This window comes from Hyperolius riggenbachi, chromosome 7 (genome assembly GCF_040937935.1).
Source record: "Hyperolius riggenbachi isolate aHypRig1 chromosome 7, aHypRig1.pri, whole genome shotgun sequence".
NCBI classification, from domain to species: Eukaryota; Metazoa; Chordata; class Amphibia; order Anura; family Hyperoliidae; genus Hyperolius; species Hyperolius riggenbachi.
In genome coordinates, this window is record NC_090652.1 from 34,288,245 (window position 1) to 34,308,807 (window position 20,563).

At 47.1% G+C, this 20,563-nt stretch overlaps 1 protein-coding gene across 1 annotated transcript in view; it reads right to left on the bottom strand.

Annotated features, from left to right (window-relative positions):
• The window catches only part of LOC137525969 (guanylate-binding protein 1-like), an 88,577-nt gene extending 68,215 nt beyond the window's left edge, over window positions 1-20,362 (bottom strand). Inside the window, exon 1 of the mRNA XM_068247180.1 lies at window positions 19,429-20,362. Coding sequence (XP_068103281.1) covers window positions 19,429-20,362 — 934 coding nt within the window. The remainder of the gene's footprint in view (window positions 1-19,428) is intronic.
• Between the last annotated feature and the right edge of the window lie 201 nt (window positions 20,363-20,563).

Below are 20,563 nucleotides of genomic sequence, written 5' to 3' on the forward strand. Positions count from 1 at the left end.
CACTACACACACTCTATTTCCTTCTGATAACTGATTGCTTATTGTAATTAGTTAGTTGTACTTACTGTTACTACTTACTCTTACTGTACTAGGAGTCTAGGACACTCAGTCACTGTTCATAGTCTACTAGCTCCTGCGTGTGTGCACTCACTGTCTGTGTACACACACTACACACACTCTATTTCCTTCTGATAACTGATTGATTATTGTAATTAGTTAGTTGTTTGTACTTACTGTTACTACTTACTCTTACTGTACTAGGAGTCAAGGACACTCAGTCACTGTTCATAGGCTACTAGCTCCTGCGTGTGTGCACTCACTGTCTGTGTACACACACTACACACAGTCACACACTCTATTTCCTTCTGATAACTGATTGATTATTGTAATTAGTTAGTTGTACTTACTGTTACTACTTACTCTTACTGTACTAGGAGTCTAGGACACTCAGTCACTGTTCATAGGCTACTAGCTCCTGCGTGTGTGCACTCACTGTCTGTGTACACACACTACACACACTCTATTTCCTTCTGATAACTGATTGCTTATTGTAATTAGTTAGTTGTACTTACTGTTACTACTTACTCTTACTGTACTAGGAGTCTAGGACACTCAGTCACTGTTCATAGTCTACTAGCTCCTGCGTGTGTGCACTCACTGTCTGTGTACACACACTACACACACTCTATTTCCTTCTGATAACTGATTGATTATTGTAATTAGTTAGTTGTTTGTACTTACTGTTACTACTTACTCTTACTGTACTAGGAGTCTAGGACACTCAGTCACTGTTCATAGGCTACTAGCTCCTGCGTGTGTGCACTCACTGTCTGTGTACACACACTACACACAGTCACACACTCTATTTCCTTCTGGTAACTGATTGATTATTGTAATTAGTTAGTTGTACTTACTGTTACTACTTACTCTTACTGTACTAGGAGTCTAGGACACTCAGTCACTGTTCATAGGCTACTAGCTCCTGCGTGTGTGCACTCACTGTCTGTGTACACACACTACACACACTCTATTTCCTTCTGATAACTGATTGATTATTGTAATTAGTTAGTTGTACTTACTGACTGTTACTACTTACTTACTTACTGTACTAGGGACACTCACTCAGTCACTGTTCATAGGCTAGCTCCTGCGCGTGTTTGCGCGTGCGTGCACTCACTGTCTGTAGTGTACACACACTAAATTTACTTGTGATTACTACTGATTATTGTAACTGCTAGTTGTACTTCCTGACTGTTACTACTTACTTACTGTACTAGGGACACTCACTCAGTCACCTCACCCACCAACCCACTCCATTAAAGTACCCCACTTTTCACCCGCCCTTTTAAAAAACTTTTGTCTATACGCCCAAAACATCGAAGATGTCTGGAAGTGGCAGCCAGCGCGGTTTGGGCAAGGGGAAGGGCAGCAAGGGAATCAGGAGGAGAGGGAGCAGCATTGTGGCAGGCCGCGGCCGCGCCACCATGCACAGTTCCGCAGCAGCAGCAGCAGCGTCAGTGGCTAACATTCCTCCCATAGCCACTGGCCGTGGACGCCTTGGGCGCCGCCCAGCAGGAGCATCTGCAACTCACGCTGCAGAGACACAGCAGCAGCAGCGTGTAGCACCTGCTCCGATTTTCCTCCAGCCGGGTCGGAAACGTCCCATTGAGGAAAAGCATGCAGACACTGTGGTGCAACTCATGACGGAGGATGAGCAGCCCGCCATCAGCTCTGCATCCGAGGCCTCCACCCTCACCACCACCACCACCACCACCCCTGTTCGCAGCAGCCGCCCAGCAGGGTCTGGGGAGGAGGCCAGTTCACCGTCACAAGTTGGCGACCTGTCACTCAGCAGTATTTTTACCCCAGGCACCATCAGGGTATTGTCTGCTGTTGTTGGCGATTTTGAGGAGGAGATGCTGATAGGCACTTTGGGGGATGAGGGATTGGACAGCAAGACTGTGGCGACAGTCAAGCAGCCCATCCATGCATCAGGAGAGGAGTTTGGGGGGTCATCATCCCAGCAGGACATGTTTCAGGAGGGGGAGGATGATGATGACCCGGTGACAGACAGAGACTGGGTGCCACCACCTCCAGGGGATGTCGTCCTCAGCAGCTCTGAGGAGGAGGAGGAGGAGGAGGATGCTCTTGTGGGCCTTGCAAGGAGGCGCATCATTGCAAGCATTGGCAGCAGTAGGCAGGTCCCACAGCCTGCTGGTGTCTCAGGCTCAGCAGCAGCAGCAGCAGCATCTGCCAGTACCACCACCAGCCGCACCCAACCCCCCCCCCCCCCCCCCAACCACCACAGGGAGACAGGCAGCAGCGCTTCCATGCCGTAGGGGGATGTTTCTGTCACCAATCTGGCAATATTTCACCATGCCCACTGTGTACAGCAAGTACGCCACTTGCAACCACTGTCAGCGGAAGTTGAGCAGAGGTGCAGACCCCTTAAAGTTCAGCACCAGCTCGCTCATCAACCACCTTGCTGCGAAACATTTCCACCAGCATGAGGAGTTCCAGAGGCTGAAGGCATCTGGTGCTGGCAGTGGCACCACACCCATCACTGCACAGCCTTCAGCAGCAGCAGCAACAGCAGCCACCCGCCCTCCTGCTCCTCCAGCAGCACCAGCAGGAGTGCGGAAACGCACTGCTCCTCCCCCCTCTGCAACTCCTGCCGCCGACACTGAGGCCTGTTCTGGCAGCCAGTCCTCAGTGGCCTCCTCCGCTGTGTCTGCTGATTCCCGTGCCAGCAAAAGGCCACGCCAGAGCATTTTGAGCGAGTCCTTCCAGGGGGTGGTTAGGGCTCTGCCTCCCAGCAGCCGTCGCGTGCGGCAGCTGAACGGCTTGCTGGCACGGGCCATGTGCTCCCAACTCCTGCCGTACACGCTCGTGCAGGAGGGGAGCGACATTCGTGCGCTGCTTGCTTGCGCAGCCCCAGACTGGCAGCTCCCCAGCAGACACTTTTTCTCCCGGAAGGCCATTCCTGCACTGCACTGCTTTGTGATGGCCAATGTGGAGCGAGGGCTGGAGCACGCGGTTGGTGAAAGGGTCCACGTCACCATGGACTCCTGGAGCAGCCGCTTCGGGACAGGCCGCTACCTGTCCTTCACTGTCCACTGGGTCAGCTTGGTGGAAGGGGGTGAGGATGGGAGAGCAGCAGCGGGCACAGCAGCAGCAGCAACACAGTGGGTGGTGCCACCCCGCAGGGTCAGGGGAACTGCAGCAGGTTCCTCCGATCCTCTGCCATCCTCCGGCACACCTGGCCAAACCCCCCGCCTCAGCAGCAGCGTTAAGGCCCGCCACTGCCAAGCGCTGCTGCACTTGGTCAGCCTTGGGAAGACCAAGCTGACGGCAACCCATGTGTTGGCCAAACTCCAGGAGCAGGAGAGGATTTGGCTGACCCCCAGAGGCCTCAGAGTCGGAGAGGTGGTGGCCGACAATGGGGCCAATCTGGTTGCCGCAATAGACAGGGGAAACCTGACCCACATCCCCTGTCTTGCCCACGTGCTGAACCTGGTAGTGCAGAAGTTCTTGCGCACCTACCAGGGGATGGGCGAACTGCTGGAAACGGCAAGGAACGTTGTGCGTCACTTCCGGCGCTCGGCTGCAGCCTGTGCGAGCCTGGAAGACGTGCAAAAGGAGCTGGATCTGCCACACCATCGGCTGATCCTTGACGTTCCGACTCGCTGGAACTCCACCCTGGCGATGTTGGAGCGTCTGGTTGAACAGAAGCACGCTGTCAACCAGTACCTTGCCCTGGCCACTGTTTCCGCCGCTCAGAGAAGGGACAAGACCAGCAACATCCCGTCCATCGTCCCCGATGATGACTGGAGGCACATGCAGCAGGTGTGCTTAGTGCTGGCTCCCTTTCTGCAGGCCACTAACATGGTGAGCAGGGACCATGCTATGGTCTGCGAGTGGGTGCCCCTGGTTTGTCTGCTGAACAGGGCCCTCGATGCTTTGCTGGAACAGGGAGCGGCAGCCTTGGACCAGCAGGAGCGGCAAGCAGCTGCACAGTCCACCTCTGAGGGGGAGGAGGAGGAGGACTTGGTGGAGGTCCCTGACCTTGCTGCTGATGAGGGGGAGCAGCACAGTGCAGCTGAGTTGGTGCGGGGGTGGAGAGAGGATGAGGCTGACGAGGCAGAGGAGGAGGATGAGGACAGCAGCACTGCCGTCGATGTGCCAGCAGACGTGGCCCGCCTCTTCCCAATGGCAGCGCACATGCTGACGTGCCTGCGCAGAGACCCCAGGGTGATCCAGATGAAGCAGAGGGAGGACATCTGGATCAGCATGATGTTGGACCCACGCCTCAAGGGGAAGTTGAGCCAGTTCCTGCCGCCTGCAGGAGGAGACCCAGCGCAACAAATAAGGAGCTTGCAGCAGGCCCTTGTTGAGCGCTTGGAGGAAGCCTTCCCCCAGCCTTCCACCCCCACTGTCCAGCAGCCAGCACAGAGGCAGCAGCAGGTGCCTGCATCCAGCAGCAAGCGCCCCACAGACCTGCTGTCTCTCAGCCACGAGCTGTACAGGACTGTAGAGGCTCCGGCAGCAGTGACTAGAGAGGAGGTGCATGCAGCAGCATCCTCCACCGGTCACAGCCAGCGCCTGACCCGCATGGTGGCTGACTACATGGGGTCCTACAGCGGGCTTGACAGCGATGCCCCTGTTGATCCCATGGAGTATTGGGTCAAGCGCCTGGAGATCTGGAGCGAGCTGGCGCAGTACGCCCTGGAAGTGCTGTCCTGCCCCCCTTCCAGCGTGCTGTCCGAGCGCTGCTTCAGTGCAGCTGGTGGTGTGGTCACCAAGAAACGCTCACGTCTGTCTAACAAGTCTGTGGACAGACTGACGTTTCTCAAGATGAACCAGGCGTGGGTGGAAGGCGAGTTCCTGGCCCCTGTTGTCGGCGAGAGGGGGACATGAACTGGCTAAGAACCATCGTTAATGTGCCTTACCACCCTTTACCACCTCCTGGCTCCTGCTCACTAATGGCCAGCCTGGTTCACTTTGACTATTACGTCGCCTGCAGCCACACATTTTACACCTACAGTGGGCTGCTGTGTACTGCCCTTCTGCTGTCTGTCTGTGTTTCCCACTGCCAGGGTACACAGATTTACCTTCTGCTGCCACTCTGCCACCAGCTATTACGTCAAACAATAGCTATATATTTGTGTAATTTGTTTTACAAACAAAACCAAAAAACCATTAAAAAAAAAAAAAGGTTTAATTTTTCTGAGGTGCCCGGGTTGAAAACTGTGTTGTCCCAGTTGTGTATTGGACACGATGTGGGCTGCACGACCGCTGTCTGGGACCTCCTGTTGTGTTCATTTACGGCCTGGTATCACCGCTAGGTACCAGGGCTATTATGTCACGCTGCCTGCCTGCTGCCACACTCACACTACTCCTCCATTCCTCCTGCTGCTGCTGTCTGTCTGTGTTTCCCACTGCCAGGGTACACAGAATTACCTTCTGCTGCCAGTCTGCCACCAGCTATTACGTCAAACAATAGCTGCACACATAATTACTCCTCCATTCCTCCTGCTGCTGCTGCTGTCTGTCTGTCTGTGTTTCCCAACGCCAGGGTACACAGATTTACCTTCTGCTGCCACTCTGCCACCAGCTATTACGTCAAAAAATAGCTATATCTGTGTAATTGGTTGTAAAACCAAAACTACAAAACCAAAAAAAAAAAAAAGGTTTAATTTTTCTGAGGTGCCCGGGTTGAAAACTGTGTTGTCCCAGTTGTGTATTGGACACGATGTGGGCTGCACGACCGCTGTCTGGGACCTCCTGTTGTGTTCATTTACGGCCTGGTATCACCGCTAGGTACCAGGGCTATTATGTCACGCTGCCTACCTGCTGCCACACTCACACTACTCCTCCATTCCTCCTGCTGATGCTGCTGTCTGTCTGTGTTTCCCACTGCCAGGGTACACAGAATTAGCTTCTGCTGCCACTCTGCCACCAGCTATTACGTCAAACAATAGCTGCTCACATTACTCCTCCATTCCTCCTGCTGCTGCTGCTGTCTGTCTGTCTGTGTTTCCCAATGCTAGGGTACACAGATTTACCTTCTGCTGCCACTCTGCCACCAGCTATTACGTCAAAAAAAAGCTATATCTGTGTAATTGGTTGTAAAACCAAAACTACAAAACCATTACAAAAAAAAAGGTTTAATTTTTCTGAGGTGCCCGGGTTGAAAACTGTGTTGTCCCAGTTGTGTATTGGACACGATGTGGGCTGCACGACCGCTGTCTGGGACCTCCTGTTGTGTTCATTTACGGCCTGGTATCACCGCTAGGTACCAGGGCTATTATGTCACGCTGCCTACCTGCTGCCACAGTCACACTACTCCTCCATTCCTCCTGCTGATGCTGCTGTCTGTCTGTGTTTCCCACTGCCAGGGTACACAGAATTAGCTTCTGCTGCCACTCTGCCACCAGCTATTACGTCAAACAATAGCTGCTCACATTACTCCTCCATTCCTCCTGCTGCTGCTGCTGTCTGTCTGTCTGTGTTTCCCAACGCCAGGGTACACAGATTTACCTTCTGCTGCCACTCTGCCACCAGCTATTACGTCAAAAAATAGCTATATCTGTGTAATTGGTTGTAAAACCAAAACTACAAAACCATTACAAAAAAAAAGGTTTAATTTTTCTGAGGTGCCCGGGTTGAAAACTGTGTTGTCCCAGTTGTGTATTGGACACGATGTGGGCTGCACGACCGCTGTCTGGGACCTCCTGTTGTGTTCATTTACGGCCTGGTATCACCGCTAGGTACCAGGGCTATTATGTCACGCTGCCTACCTGCTGCCACACTCACACTACTCCTCCATTCCTCCTGCTGATGCTGCTGTCTGTCTGTGTTTCCCACTGCCAGGGTACACAGAATTAGCTTCTGCTGCCACTCTGCCACCAGCTATTACGTCAAACAATAGCTGCTCACATTACTCCTCCATTCCTCCTGCTGCTGCTGCTGTCTGTCTGTCTGTGTTTCCCACTGCCAGGGTACACAGATTTCCCTTCTGCTGCCACTCTGCCACCAGCTATTACGTCAAACAATAGCTGCACACATAATTACTCCTCCATTCCTCCTGCTGCTGCTGCTGTCTGTCTGTGTTTCCCACTGCCAGGGTACACAGATTTACCTTCTGCTGCCACTCTGCCACCAGCTATTACGTCAAAAAATAGCTATATCTGTGTAATTTGTTGTAAAAACAAAACAAACCCCCCCCCAAAAAAAGGTTTAATTTTTCTGAGGTGCCCGGGTTGAAAACTGTGTTGTCCCAGTTGTGTATTGGACACAATGTGGGCTGCACGACCGCTGTCTGGGACCTCCTGCCTGCTGTGTTTATTTACAGCCCTGGTATCACCGCTAGGTACCAGGGCTATTATGTCACGCTGCCTGCCTCATTGACTGCCTGCTGCCACACACTCATCCTCCTCCTCCTGCTGCTGAATTTACCTCCTGCTGTCTGTGTGTTTCCACTGCCAGGGAGCACATACAATAGCGCTTCCAACATGCGTGCGCCACCAGCTATTTGTTACACTCAAAAATAGCTGCATTTCTTTAAAAAAAAAATTTGAAAAGAGAAATAAGTGAAGAAGAAGACGATATAGAAGAAGATGAAGAAGATGAAGAAGAAGAAGAAGAAGAAGAAGAAGAAGAAGAAGAAGAAGAAGAAGAAGAAGAAGAAGAAGAAGAAGAAGAAGAAGAAGAAGAAGAAGAAGAAGAAGAAGAAGAAGAAGAAGAAGAAGAAGAAGAAGGAGAAGAAGATGAAGATGAAGAAGAAGAAGATGAAGAAGATGAAGAAGATGAAGATGAAGAAGATGAAGAAGATGAAGAAGAAGAAGATGAAGAAGAAGAAGATGAAGAAGAAGAAGATGAAGATGATGAAGAAGAAGAAGATGAAGAAGATGAAGATGAAGAAGATGAAGAAGATGAAGAAGAAGAAGATGATGAAGAAGAAGAAGAAGATGAAGAAGAAGAAGAAGAAGATGAAGAAGATGAAGAAGATGAAGAAGATGAAGAAGAAGATGAAGAAGATGAAGAAGATGAAGAAGAAGATGAAGAAGATGAAGAAGATGAAGAAGAAGAAGATGAAGAAGAAGAAGAAGATGAAGAAGATGAAGAAGATGAAGATGAAGAAGATGAAGAAGATGAAGAAGAAGAAGATGAAGAAGATGAAGAAGATGAAGAAGATGAAGAAGATGAAGAAGATGAAGAAAAAGAAGATGAAGAAGAAGAAGATGATGATGAAGAAGATGAAGAAGAAGAAGAAGACAATATAAAAGAAGAAGAAGATATAGAAGAAGATATAGAAGAAGAAGATATAGAAGAAGAAGATATAGAAGAAGAAGAAGAAGAAGATATAGAAGATAAAGAAGAAGAAGAAGAAGTATATGGAACATGGAGGGGGGGTAGAAGAAGAAGAAGTATATGGAACATGGAGGGGGGGTAGGGATCCTCCTCTCTGAACACTGTTCCTTTAAGCCACTCACACCACTGCCCGCACTCTCATCCTTTGAAGTTCATGCTGTCCGTCTCTACTCTCCATACCACATTCAGATTGCTATTATCTACCGCCCGCCCGGTCCAGCCTCTACTTTCATTGATCACTTTTCAGCATGGCTTCTCCAGTTCCTCTCCACTGATATACCCTCTATCATCATTGGAGATTTTAATATACCCATCGATACTAATTGCCCTACTGCCACCAAACTGCTCTCTCTCACCTCCTCGTTTGACCTCGCCCAATGGTCCTCCACTTCCACCCACAAAGACAGCCACACTCTTGACCTTGTCTTTACCCGCCTCTGTTCTATATCAAGCTTTCATAACACTCCGCTTCCCCTCTCAGACCACAACCTTCTTACCTTCTCAATCAATTCTTCTCTACCGTCAACTCCTCCAACACTACACCATACAGTCACGCGCAGGAATTACCGCAACCTGGATGTGAATTCCCTGACTGAGGCCTTGCAACCTCTAAGTACCCTGTCTTCCTACACTGACCCTGAGGCAGCATCCAGTTACTTATTTAATGTAGTCTCCTCTGCCATGAATTCAGCCGTTCCACTCACCACCACCCGCCCCCGCCAAACTAACCGGCAGCCCTGGCTCACTGAACAAATCAAACAGCTGAAAAGGCACTCCAGGGTGGCAGAAAGATGCTGGAGAAAAAGCGCTGTTGTAGAAGACTTCAATCACTATAAACAAACTATGCAGGAGCTCAGGGATGCCCTCACTTCTGCTAAGCAGTCTTATTTCTCCTCGCTCATTTCCTCACAGTCCCACAACCCAAAACAATTGTTCAACACCTTTAACTCCCTACTTCGTCCCCCACCTCCTCCCCCTACCACATGTCTGTCAGCCGACAACTTTGCATCATACTTTACAAGCAAGATTGATGCAATACGTAATAGCTTCAACGCGCAACCATTTTTACCAGCACAGCCGTCACCTATAAATTCCTTCTGTCCGCCTGCACCCTCACCCACCACTAACTGCCTTCCCCCCGCTCCACAAGACCAGTCTCCCACTCTAACATCTTTCACCACACTAACTGAACAGTGTCTTTCCTCACTAATCTCCAAAGCGCATCTCACTACCTGTGCCCTGGACCCCATTCCCTCTCATCTAATCCCCCAGCTTTCCTCCTCCTTTAATCCCGCTCTAACAACTCTATTCAACCTTTCTATCTCCACTGGCACTTTTCCTTCCTTATTCAAACAAGCTATCATCACACCACTAATCAAAAAACCCTCTCTTGATCCAACTTCTCTATCCAACTACCGTCCTGTCTCGCTCCTCCCCTTTGCTTCTAAACTGCTGGAACGTCACATGCATTCAGAATTGTCTGCCTTTCTCTCTACCAACTCCTTACTTGACCCCTTTCAATCTGGATTCCGCACACACCATTCCACTGAAACTGCCCTCACGAAAGTTGCTAATGACCTACTGGTAGCTAAATCCAAAGGCCAGTTCTCCATTCTAATACTCCTTGACCTTTCCTCTGCCTTTGACATGGTTGATCATGCTCTGCTACTGCAGACACTGTCATCTTTAGGAATCAAGGGACAAGCACATTCCTGGATCTCCTCTTATCTCTCTGGACGCTCTTACACTGTCTCCTTCTCTAACACCAAGTCCTCTCCACACCCACTGTCTGTTGGTGTACCTCAAGGCTCTGTTCTTGGGCCACTTCTTTTCTCAATCTACACCCGTGGCCTGGGACAACTAATTAACTCTTTTGGCTTCCAGTATCACCTCTATGCGGATGACACCCAAATCTATCTCTCAGCTCCTGACCTGTCCTCACTACTATCCAGAGTCCCCGACTGTCTACGTGCCATTTCTGCATTCATGTCCTCCCGCTTCCTCAAACTCAACATGACTAAAACGGAAATTGTGATTTTTCCACCATTGCTATCTACACCCCCACCAATAGCAACCATAACGGTAGACAACACCCCAATAACCTCAACCACTAAGGCCCGCTGCTTGGGGGTTATACTTGACTCAGAGCTCTCCTTTAAACCTCACATTGCCTCATTAACCACCACCTGCTATTTCCAGCTCAAAAATATATTCCGTATCCGTCCCTTCCTCACACAAGAGGCCACCAAAATGCTTGTTCATGCCTTAATCATCTCCCGCCTAGACTACTGCAACACCCTGCTCTGTGGCCTACCAAAAAACAGGCTAGCTCCTCTCCAATCCCTTCTAAATGCAGCGGCCCGCCTCATTCACCTTTCCACACGCTCTTCCGATGCAGCCCCACTGTGCCGTTCTCTCCACTGGTTACCCATTACCCAGAGGATCCAGTTCAAACTCCTGACTCTAACATACAAAGCCCTCCACGAGTTGTCTCCTCCATACATCTCCTCACTAATCTCAAGATATTGTCCCTCCCGCAACCTTCGCTCCTCCCAAGAAATTATCCTGGCCTCTAAGCTGATCACCTCCTCTCATGCTCGCATCCAGGACTTTACACGAGCATCAGCCCTTATCTGGAACTCTCTTCCACAGCCTGTACGTCATGCTCCAAACCTGGACATCTTCAAACGCACTCTTAAAACACACCTTTTCAGACAAGCTTATAACATTCTATAGCCCTTTATTTACTTATTTGTCACAATGTAATCAGAGGCAAAGAATCACTGCCTCATCCATCCTCCACCCCCTTACCTAGTGTGTCCCCCACTACCCATTAGATTGTAAGTTTGCAAGGGCAGGGTCATCCTCCTAATGTTTACTGTCTTTGTAACAATATTTGTGCTGCTTGGAACTCTGCTGTATATTTGTTAGCTGTATCTATGTTCCCCTTGTCGTCTTATTGTGCTTTGTAAAGCGCTGCGGAATATGTTGGCGCTATATAAATAAAAAATAATAATAATAATAATAAAAGTATATACAGTACTGAACAAATTTCTGGACACAACTTCTCTTTTCAACTTTTTTTTTTAAAGGAACATCCCCACATAATCACTTGCTGTTGTTACTTGGAAAAAAAGAGGTTTCTTGCATCATTCACCCTCAAAACAAGTGTTGGAAGCTATTTAAGGCCATTTCGAATAGTCAGCTCGAATAATGAGCTCGAATACCGACTCGAATAGTGAGCTCGAATTCCGAGGTCGAATCAAATAGTAAAAATTATTCGACTCGAATATTCGACTGACCTCGAATAATTTACTATTCGAATTCGACCTAACTCGAATTTTGAAAAGGGGTATTTGAGCACCACTGCTGGTCACAAGAAAATATTGGTCAAGCAGGATTTTGGGGCTTAAATCTTCGGATGAATAGACACAAACACAAAAAAAATTGCAGGGATGTAATGGCCTGATTTTTAATTTTCCACCACTATGACAAACTTTTGTAGTTCTACTTTCATATGATCCCCCCTACTCCCCTACTTCCTTTCCTTTCTGAGTAATGCAACCAGCCCTTCTGTGTGTTACAGCCCAATCCCATTTTATGTGCAGCCCCTTCTTCCATGTATAACATTTATGTACAGACACCCTTCTTTTTAATATACAGTTACTTAAAGAAAACCTGAACTGAAAATGAAAAGTCAAAATAAGCATACACAAGTCATACTTACCTTCTGTGTAGTCTACTCCTCAATCTCTTCCTCTTCTCCTGCGTCCTGTTTGTCTACTATGATCAAGGGAATTTTCCGTCCTCCATTTTGAAAATGGCCATTACCTCATAACAGCTTTCTGGTCAGCACACTGTTAAACTGTAACATCATCCACTTGAGCCATAGGGAAACATGGACATTACCGGGCACATCAGTTGTCCACTCAGCTATAACTGACAGCAACTGATATATAACTGACAGCAACTGATATGTTTCAGTTCTGACAAAATGTTGTCAGAACTGGAAGGGATCACTGTCAGAAGAAAATGGTGAGCTTCTGAGAATAACTGATGGCAAGGTAACTATTTAATGCTCATTTAAATTTACCTCATGTGTTTATTTTAAATAATTTTACTCAGTACAGGTTCCCTTTAGGGCTGGTTCAGACGGACGTTAGGTTCATTGGCGTTGCGGCGGCAATGCGTTCGTGTTTTCAGCAGCGTTCGCATTGCGTTCGGGTGCGGTCGTGTTTTTCTTCCTCTAAGGGAACATTACCTGTCGTGGTTAACCGCCCCTGGAAGCAACATATAGCTTCCAGGGGCTCCTTGAATGCTAGTGAAAATTGGGACCGGAACAACGCGTTCGTGTAAACACGCGTTAAAGCTTGGTACAAACGCTCCCATTCACTTGAATGGGAGCGTTTAATGCCAAGCCCCGAACGCTGGCAGTAAACGCTCCGCAAGCATCCGTCTGAACCAGCCCTTAAGGTGGCAGTTTAACCTCCATGCTATTTGGAGTGTTTTCGTCCATATGTAGTTACTTGCAATTCCATTTACAGCTAAACCTTTGGGCAACAGCTGCAAAGCAGATTGTTTTAGGGCATGGTGCTCAGTGCCAAAACAAGAAGCTCCAAAGCAGTAATGTAATTCTGTGCAGGGTGTATAAGAGGGATTTGAGGCTACGGTGGTCGCCAATGTTCCAAGAAATCAGTATACATTGTCAAAATAGCATACATTTAAAGTGATATTCTCCTTTTTAGTAGAATCTGTGTCCCTTTGCCCGCTCGCTTCGCTCACTGGGCTGCGGGCTCGGTCCTCACTTCGCTCGACAACTTTTTATTCTGACTCTATGTCCACTTCCTTATTATTTTAACTCTATGTCCAGTTGGATAGTGACATTGCACACCAGGACCCAGGCTGCTAACTCGAGTTGCAAGGTAAGTGCTGCTGATTGGTATTATAGGGTTAATTTATGGCATGCATGACTTTGCACATGCTCAGTAGAATTTTGTATGCTATTTTAATGAGTATGCTGAAATGTTGGAACACTGGACCCCAAATTACATCTCCCTCCCAGTTGTAACAGCTGGGAGGGGGAATAGTATTTAAAGAGTAACTCCAGCCTAAACAAACATACTGTGATTAAGTTACATTAGTTATGTTAATTAAAATAGATAGGTAATATAATCTCTTACCCACACTGTTTTAAAAGAACAGGCAAATGTTTGATTTCATGATGGCAGCCATTTTTTTGGTTGAAAGGAGGTGACAGGGAGCGTGAGACACAGTTCCAACTGTCCTGTGTGCTGATCACTCCTCCCAGTTGCTAGGCAATGTGAATAACAACATAGGAAATCCCATCATGCTCTGCACAGCAACAGGTAAAAAAAGCCAGGACTTTTTTTCTTTGATGGGTGGAGCTTAGGTAAAAATGCAGCTAAGGCGGGGTACAGGGTGCGGAGGTGAAAGCAGCAAGGTGTTACTGTGGGCGAACGAGCGGCGCTTGGGCTTGTGGAGGAAGTGGAGGTGCACACCATTTCAAATCTTCAGCCGAGGAACTACAGGTGCCAGCCGGGGCCCAACTATACGGGGGAGAGCCCGTACCCAAACTCTGTGCTATCATACAAAGAAGAAAATTTGTGAGTGCAATTGGTTTTATATTTTTTAAATAAACTAGTATGGTTTTACACTATGTGAGGCATTTGTCTTGAGGTTTGCACGCTTGAGGACATATATGCTGTGGAAAGGAGAAGGTGGTGGCAAATCGTTATCGGTGTGGTGGGGGACGGCCTGAAGTGTCCCAAGGCATTACTAGACCTGAGTGGAGGTCTTATTGTCCGGTGAGTGTCAGCTCACGGGGTGTTGGTGGAGGTAGTAGGAAGAACTAGGAAGATAGCGAAAATCACCGAGAAGATTGACCATTTAAAACCAGTTGAAAGTGGATGTGGACTATGCATAGTGTATATGAATTATTGGAGCATATTTTGTGTTAAGTTGTGTAGCGCTGCCTTCTGCGAACATTTTATAAAAATGCAGCTAAAAATGATGCTTTGATAAGAAAAACAAAGTTCTGATGCTGTGAAACTGTTAAAGTAACACCAAGCGTTTTCAGTTCTGCTGAGTAGATTTTTAGTCCGGAGGTTCACTTTAAGGCAGCCGGGGAGTTTTGAGGCAGCACGGAGAGCCGTCATTTGGTTTGCCCTGCGCCCAGCTCACTGGCGACCCATACATACATACGCAGCAGCTGCCCTGGGTCTAAACTTTTGTGGCCTTTCCCAAAGTTTAGTTCATCCTGCTAGAAGTATGGTGCGGTACAGACACTGCCTGCGGCCACATTATTGTATTTTAGAGAGACATTCAGCGTATTGTAATGAAGGCAACAGTCATGTTCACTTTAAATGATCATGTAAGAAACATTTACAGGTGACCCCGCTCACCGCTTGAAACTCCAGCCAATTTATTCATCAGGTAGGACTTCCCTGTCCGATACAGCCCAACAATTGACGCTACCACCACAGGCTGTTCAATCCTAGCAAGGATTTTTATGGCTTCAGGGTTTACTGCAAATGTTGCATTCCGTGGATTTTCAATTAAGCAGATTGGAGCTGACATCCTGTCTGTAGTATAGGAGGTATAACGGGAACCTGTATTGGAGAAAATTAAAGATTTCTTGAAATCTGTTAAAAACAATAAGAACAATCAGTTTTTTTATGTTTTTTTTTTTTTTTAAATTAAGATGTTTTATTTAAAAGTCAGTCAGAGACTGAGTTTCCAATATGTTGTAGTGCAAAAGACAAAATGGGCAGGCACAAGGCGGATAAAAAGATACCTCTTTAGTTGCAATCCTTCAGCATGACACTATTTCATTGACTTTGACAACAGAGTTAAGTGCCTCAGAAATCTGATGACAAAAAGATCTGTCATGAATATTTATAGGCACAGAGCATAGTATACTGGCATGGAGTAGAGCTGAGCAGTGCAGGCATACACTATATTTGCGTGTGTGGGACGTGGTAGTGATTGGCACTAGGTGTGGAAGGGGACCGTCTGTCCGTGCTTGGGGCCCACTGTCACCTAATAGCTGTTTTACCCATGGTTGGTCCTCACTCCTCATCACTGGTGCGAGGCATGTCCCCTGTCCTAGAGCTATGTTGGCTCCACCGAAGACGACAGGCGCAAACTACAGCGGGTCATCATGTCAGCGGAAAGGATCATCGGGGACACACTCCCTGCCCTAGACTCCCTCTATAATGCCAGACTACGCTCCAGAGCTCTGAAGATCGCCAAGGATCCCTCCCACCCTGGCCACCAGATTTTCAATCAGCTCCCCTTGGGGCGGAGGTACCGGTCCATCTCCACAAAGACCACGAGACACAAAAACAGCTTCTTCCCCTCAGCTGTAATTTCGCTAAACTCTATAAACTCTGCACATGCTCTGCCCCGGTAGGCCCCCCATGTTGACTTCCTGCCTGCAAACCACATGGCAGATGTATTTGTAAAAGTATTATGTATGTTTTTGAGATGAAGTGTTGTCTACTATGTTCTATGCTCTGTTTGTCTCTTATGTTTCTATGCATATGCCCTGTATTCATGTGCCAAGCCCAATTCCGGGCACGACCCAGTCGCGCTTGGCGAAATAAATGCGATTCTGATTCTAGTGTGGTGGGGACTGGGCCTCTACAGCCTTTTGGCATCTTGCCTCTTCCCCACCCGCTTCCAACAATGTTCCTTCCTTTCTCCAAGCCTTGGCCTCAGAGTCATTGTCCAGCAATAACGTATGGCGAGGTTCCGTATCAGCTCCGTAAACTGGCTATTTAAAGTGCTGTCTCGCCAAGTGTGGAAGAGAGAATGGAGGGAGAAGATAGAGGAACGTGGGTCAAAAAAAACCTCCATGCTCTACCATAGTACCCTAAGCTCCAAACAGGGAATTATAACTCAGAACAAGTGCTACCAAATTGCATTCTATGTATTATTATTTACACAAAATTTTACATTTGGAACAAGAACAATGTTAAGTTCAAGCACAACGATAATATTCCATACAAAAGAGGGTGATCTTTGATTGGACAAGATTTAATTTCTCTGTTACTATTGTATAAATATGTTCTCAATGTTATACATCTACAGGGGGACACTTGGATCACGGGGTCTCACGGCAAGGGAGGGATAGGTTCTAATTGCATCTTATTTAGTGATATCACAAACATCAAATTTTCGATTTGTAAACACACATCTTCTGCAAACTTTCATGAACAGGCAAACCGACATAGAGTACAATGTCCAGGTGAATTCTAAAACCTATAGGAGCTTTTTCTGGCCACAAAACGGATGGAAAAGTTGTTTTAAAGGCCCTAACACCTGGACTGTGGCATGCCGGGGGGAGATCCATGGCAAACGTTTGATGAAAAATTACGTAGTTTATGCAGAGTTGTGTTTTAATCTCTAAAGGGCAGAAATCACATTACACACACACACACACACACACACACACACACACACACACACCACTGCTACACACACACACACCACTGCTACACACACACACACACACACACACACACACACACACACACACACACACACATATATATATACACACAAAACAAAAAAAACAATGGTTTTGAAATGGATAGAATAACTACAGAACCTTTACATCATTAGATACTGCAAAGCCCAAAATTAAGTGTCTCAGCATGCATGACCGCTATTGTGTCTATATGTCTATATGTTGGGGACTCCCTGTCCTGTGCCCATGCAGTGGAGGACACAGGGGGGCAAACAGAGGACAGAGGAGGACACAAAGGGGCAAAGAGGAGGATGGGGACAGAGGAGGACACGGTAAACAAGGGGTACAAGGGGGTATAATCCACAAGATGCTGCTTCACCATGGATGCACCAGGTTTAGTATTTGTGTTTTCCCCTAGCTTTGTCCTCTAAACCTAGGTGTGTCTTATGGTCAGGAGCGTCTTACACACACACACACACACACACACACACACACACACACACACACAAACACACACCACTGCTACACACACACACACACACACACACACACACACACACACACACCACACACACACACACACACACACACACCACTGCTACACACACACACACACACACACACACACACAAACACACACACACACACACACACACCACACACACACAGACACACACACACACACACACAAACACACACACACACAAACACACACACACACACACACACACACACCACACACACAGACACACACACACACACACACACACACACACACACACACACACACACACACCACATATACACACACATACATACAAACAGACAAACACACACACACACACACACACCACTGCTACACACACACACAACACCACACACACACACACACACACACACACACACCACTGCTACACACACACACACACACACACACACACACACACACACACACACACACACACACACACACACACACACATAACATAACATAACATAACATAAGAAACAATGGTTGTGAAATGAATGACTACAGAACCTTTACATCATCAGATACTGCAAAGCCCAAACGTAAGTGTCTCAGCATGCATGACTGCAAAGTGCACCCTGGCAAAGAGTACCTGTCATAGAAATGGCTGTAGGTAGAGGCTCTTGATACATTTAAAGCAACAGCATGTGTAGGGGCCCTTGCACCATCAGACACCGCAAGGCCCAAAACCAAGTGTCCCAGCATGCATGACCGCCAAGTGCATCCCAGCAAAGAGCACCTGTCCTTGAAGTGGCTGCAGGTAGGGCCTCCTGATACATTTAAAACAGCACATGCAGGGACCTATGCACCATCAGACGCGTGTATCAAAAAAGGGCGCCTGGAAAAAAGGGCGCGGGGTATAGCCGAAATTTTAAATTTTAAAGCAAAACCATATTTTTCTTTTAAGGGGTTGTAAACGAAAATTTAGTGCTAAATAGGTTAAATAAACGGAAATGAAATGGCAAAATACCGTCTATAACAACAAACAAATTTTGAAAAGAAACGTCAAATATCGTCTATAACAAAAACGATATTTACACTTGTATTAAGCATAGCAATGCAATTGTAGGTTTTACAGATATTTTACTGTAATTATACCAAACTGTAGGCTCACACAGATCTCTCCCTATCCCTATCCCTAACCCCTATACCCCTCTTTGTTTAAATATATATAATTTAATAAATTGTATATATTACATATATTGTTCTGTAACTATACCTAACCTTACTCTCACACAGAGCCCTCCCTGTACCTATCCCTGACACCTAGACCCCCCTGGTGGTACCTAACCATAAGACCCCCCCTGGTGGTGCCTAACGCTAAGACCCCCCTGGTGGTGCCTAACCCTAAGACCCCCCCCCCCCCCCCGGTTGGTGCCTAACCCTAAGACCCCCCTGGTGGTGCCTAACGCTAAGACCCCCCTGGTGGTGCCTAACCCTAAGACCCCCCTGGTGGTGCCTAACCCTAAGACTCCCCTGGTGGTGCCTAACCCTAACCACCCCCTGATTGCGTATATTATACTGTAACTATACCTTACCCTCCCTGTACCTATCCCTAACCCCTAGACCCCCCTGGTAATGCCTAAGCCTAATGCCTAAGCCTAACCATCCCCACCGCACAAACACCCTAAACACATATAAACAATAATATATTTAATCCTTAAAATACTTCTCTACAAATAACATGAATAAAATAATTTATATATTTGTAATAGAATAAATAGCTTTAAAAATAGCCTTAAAATCACGTATACATTAATATTATAAATAGAGAAAAGTATCCTACTAATACAGGGGTGTCGAACTCAATCAGAGAAGGGGCTGAAATCTAAAAACCAGCCTAAATCGCGGGCCGAATGGTTTACTAAACAGTCATAAACTGACAATGTTAACCAGAAATGTGAATTTAAAATGAGTGGAACAATCTTTTTCCTTAACAGGGCTGTCAAACCAACTCACATGCTATCAAGCAAAACAGTAATATTGGAATGTACCTGAAGTGCTCATTGTTTTGTTTTCTGGCTAGACGTCTGACACCGTTTTCCCCGGACCAATGAGTCAATGTTCGGTTTTATTTCTTGGGCTGTAGCAACCCGCAAAACAGCATGGAGGTTGTCATCGGTGATGCGTGATCTGTACTTGTTTTTGTTCAGATTCATTATTGAAAACATCTGTTCACAAAGATAGGTGCTCCCGAACATGGATAGAACATGGGCAGCATGAAGTCGGAGCTCTGGCATTGAGTCAGGGGGCAGTAGAGGATAGAAGTCCTCAATTTCAACATCCTGAAACCTTGATTTCAGACCACTGTCAGACTGAAGCTCGATTATCTCCATCTGAAGGTGATGGGGCACGTTGTTGACATCAACTGTAAAAGGATTGGCAAAGATGTCAAAGCCTGAGTGCTGTGTTCTAAAGTCAGAGAAGCGCCGCTCAAATTCACTTAGTAAACGGCTAACTTTGGTAGCCAGCCGACTGCAAGGAAAAGCACCAGAAACAGTGGTTGAGATACTCAAACAAACGGGAAAGTGGGCAAGATTGTCCTGTTCCAGTTGGGACTTCCATAGTTGAAGTTTACGCTGGAATGCTGTGATCATGTCAGACATCTTCGTGATGACTTGTTTGCGTCCCTGCAGCTTCAGATTCAGTTGGGCGAGATGCTCGCATATGTCACACATCATAGCAAAATCACATAGCCAGGCGGGATACGACAGTTCAGGCAAGGGCTTTCCTTTACTTTCCATCATGAAAAGAGCAATTTGTTCTCTGTGCTCAAAAAATCTTTTGAGGACTGCGCTCTTGCTCAGCCATCTTACTTCTGTGTGGTATGGCACGTCTCCATGCTCTGCACCCACCTCCTGTAAAAACTGCTGGAACTGGCGATGATTCAGGCCACGTGCTCGTATAAAGTTAACAGTTTTAATGACTGTGGTCATTATGTCATTCATTTCCAGAACTTTTCCACACATAGCCTCTTGGTGGATAATGCAATGATAAGTAATCAAGGGTGTGTGGCAGTGACTTTTTTGCATTCTTTCCTTCATTAGTCCAACCAAGCCTTTCTTTTCTCCACACATTGCAGGTGCGCCATCAGTAGTTAGCCCCACCAACTTTTCTCAGGGTAATTTAAAATTATTTATGGATTTCTCCACAGCCTCAAATATATCTCT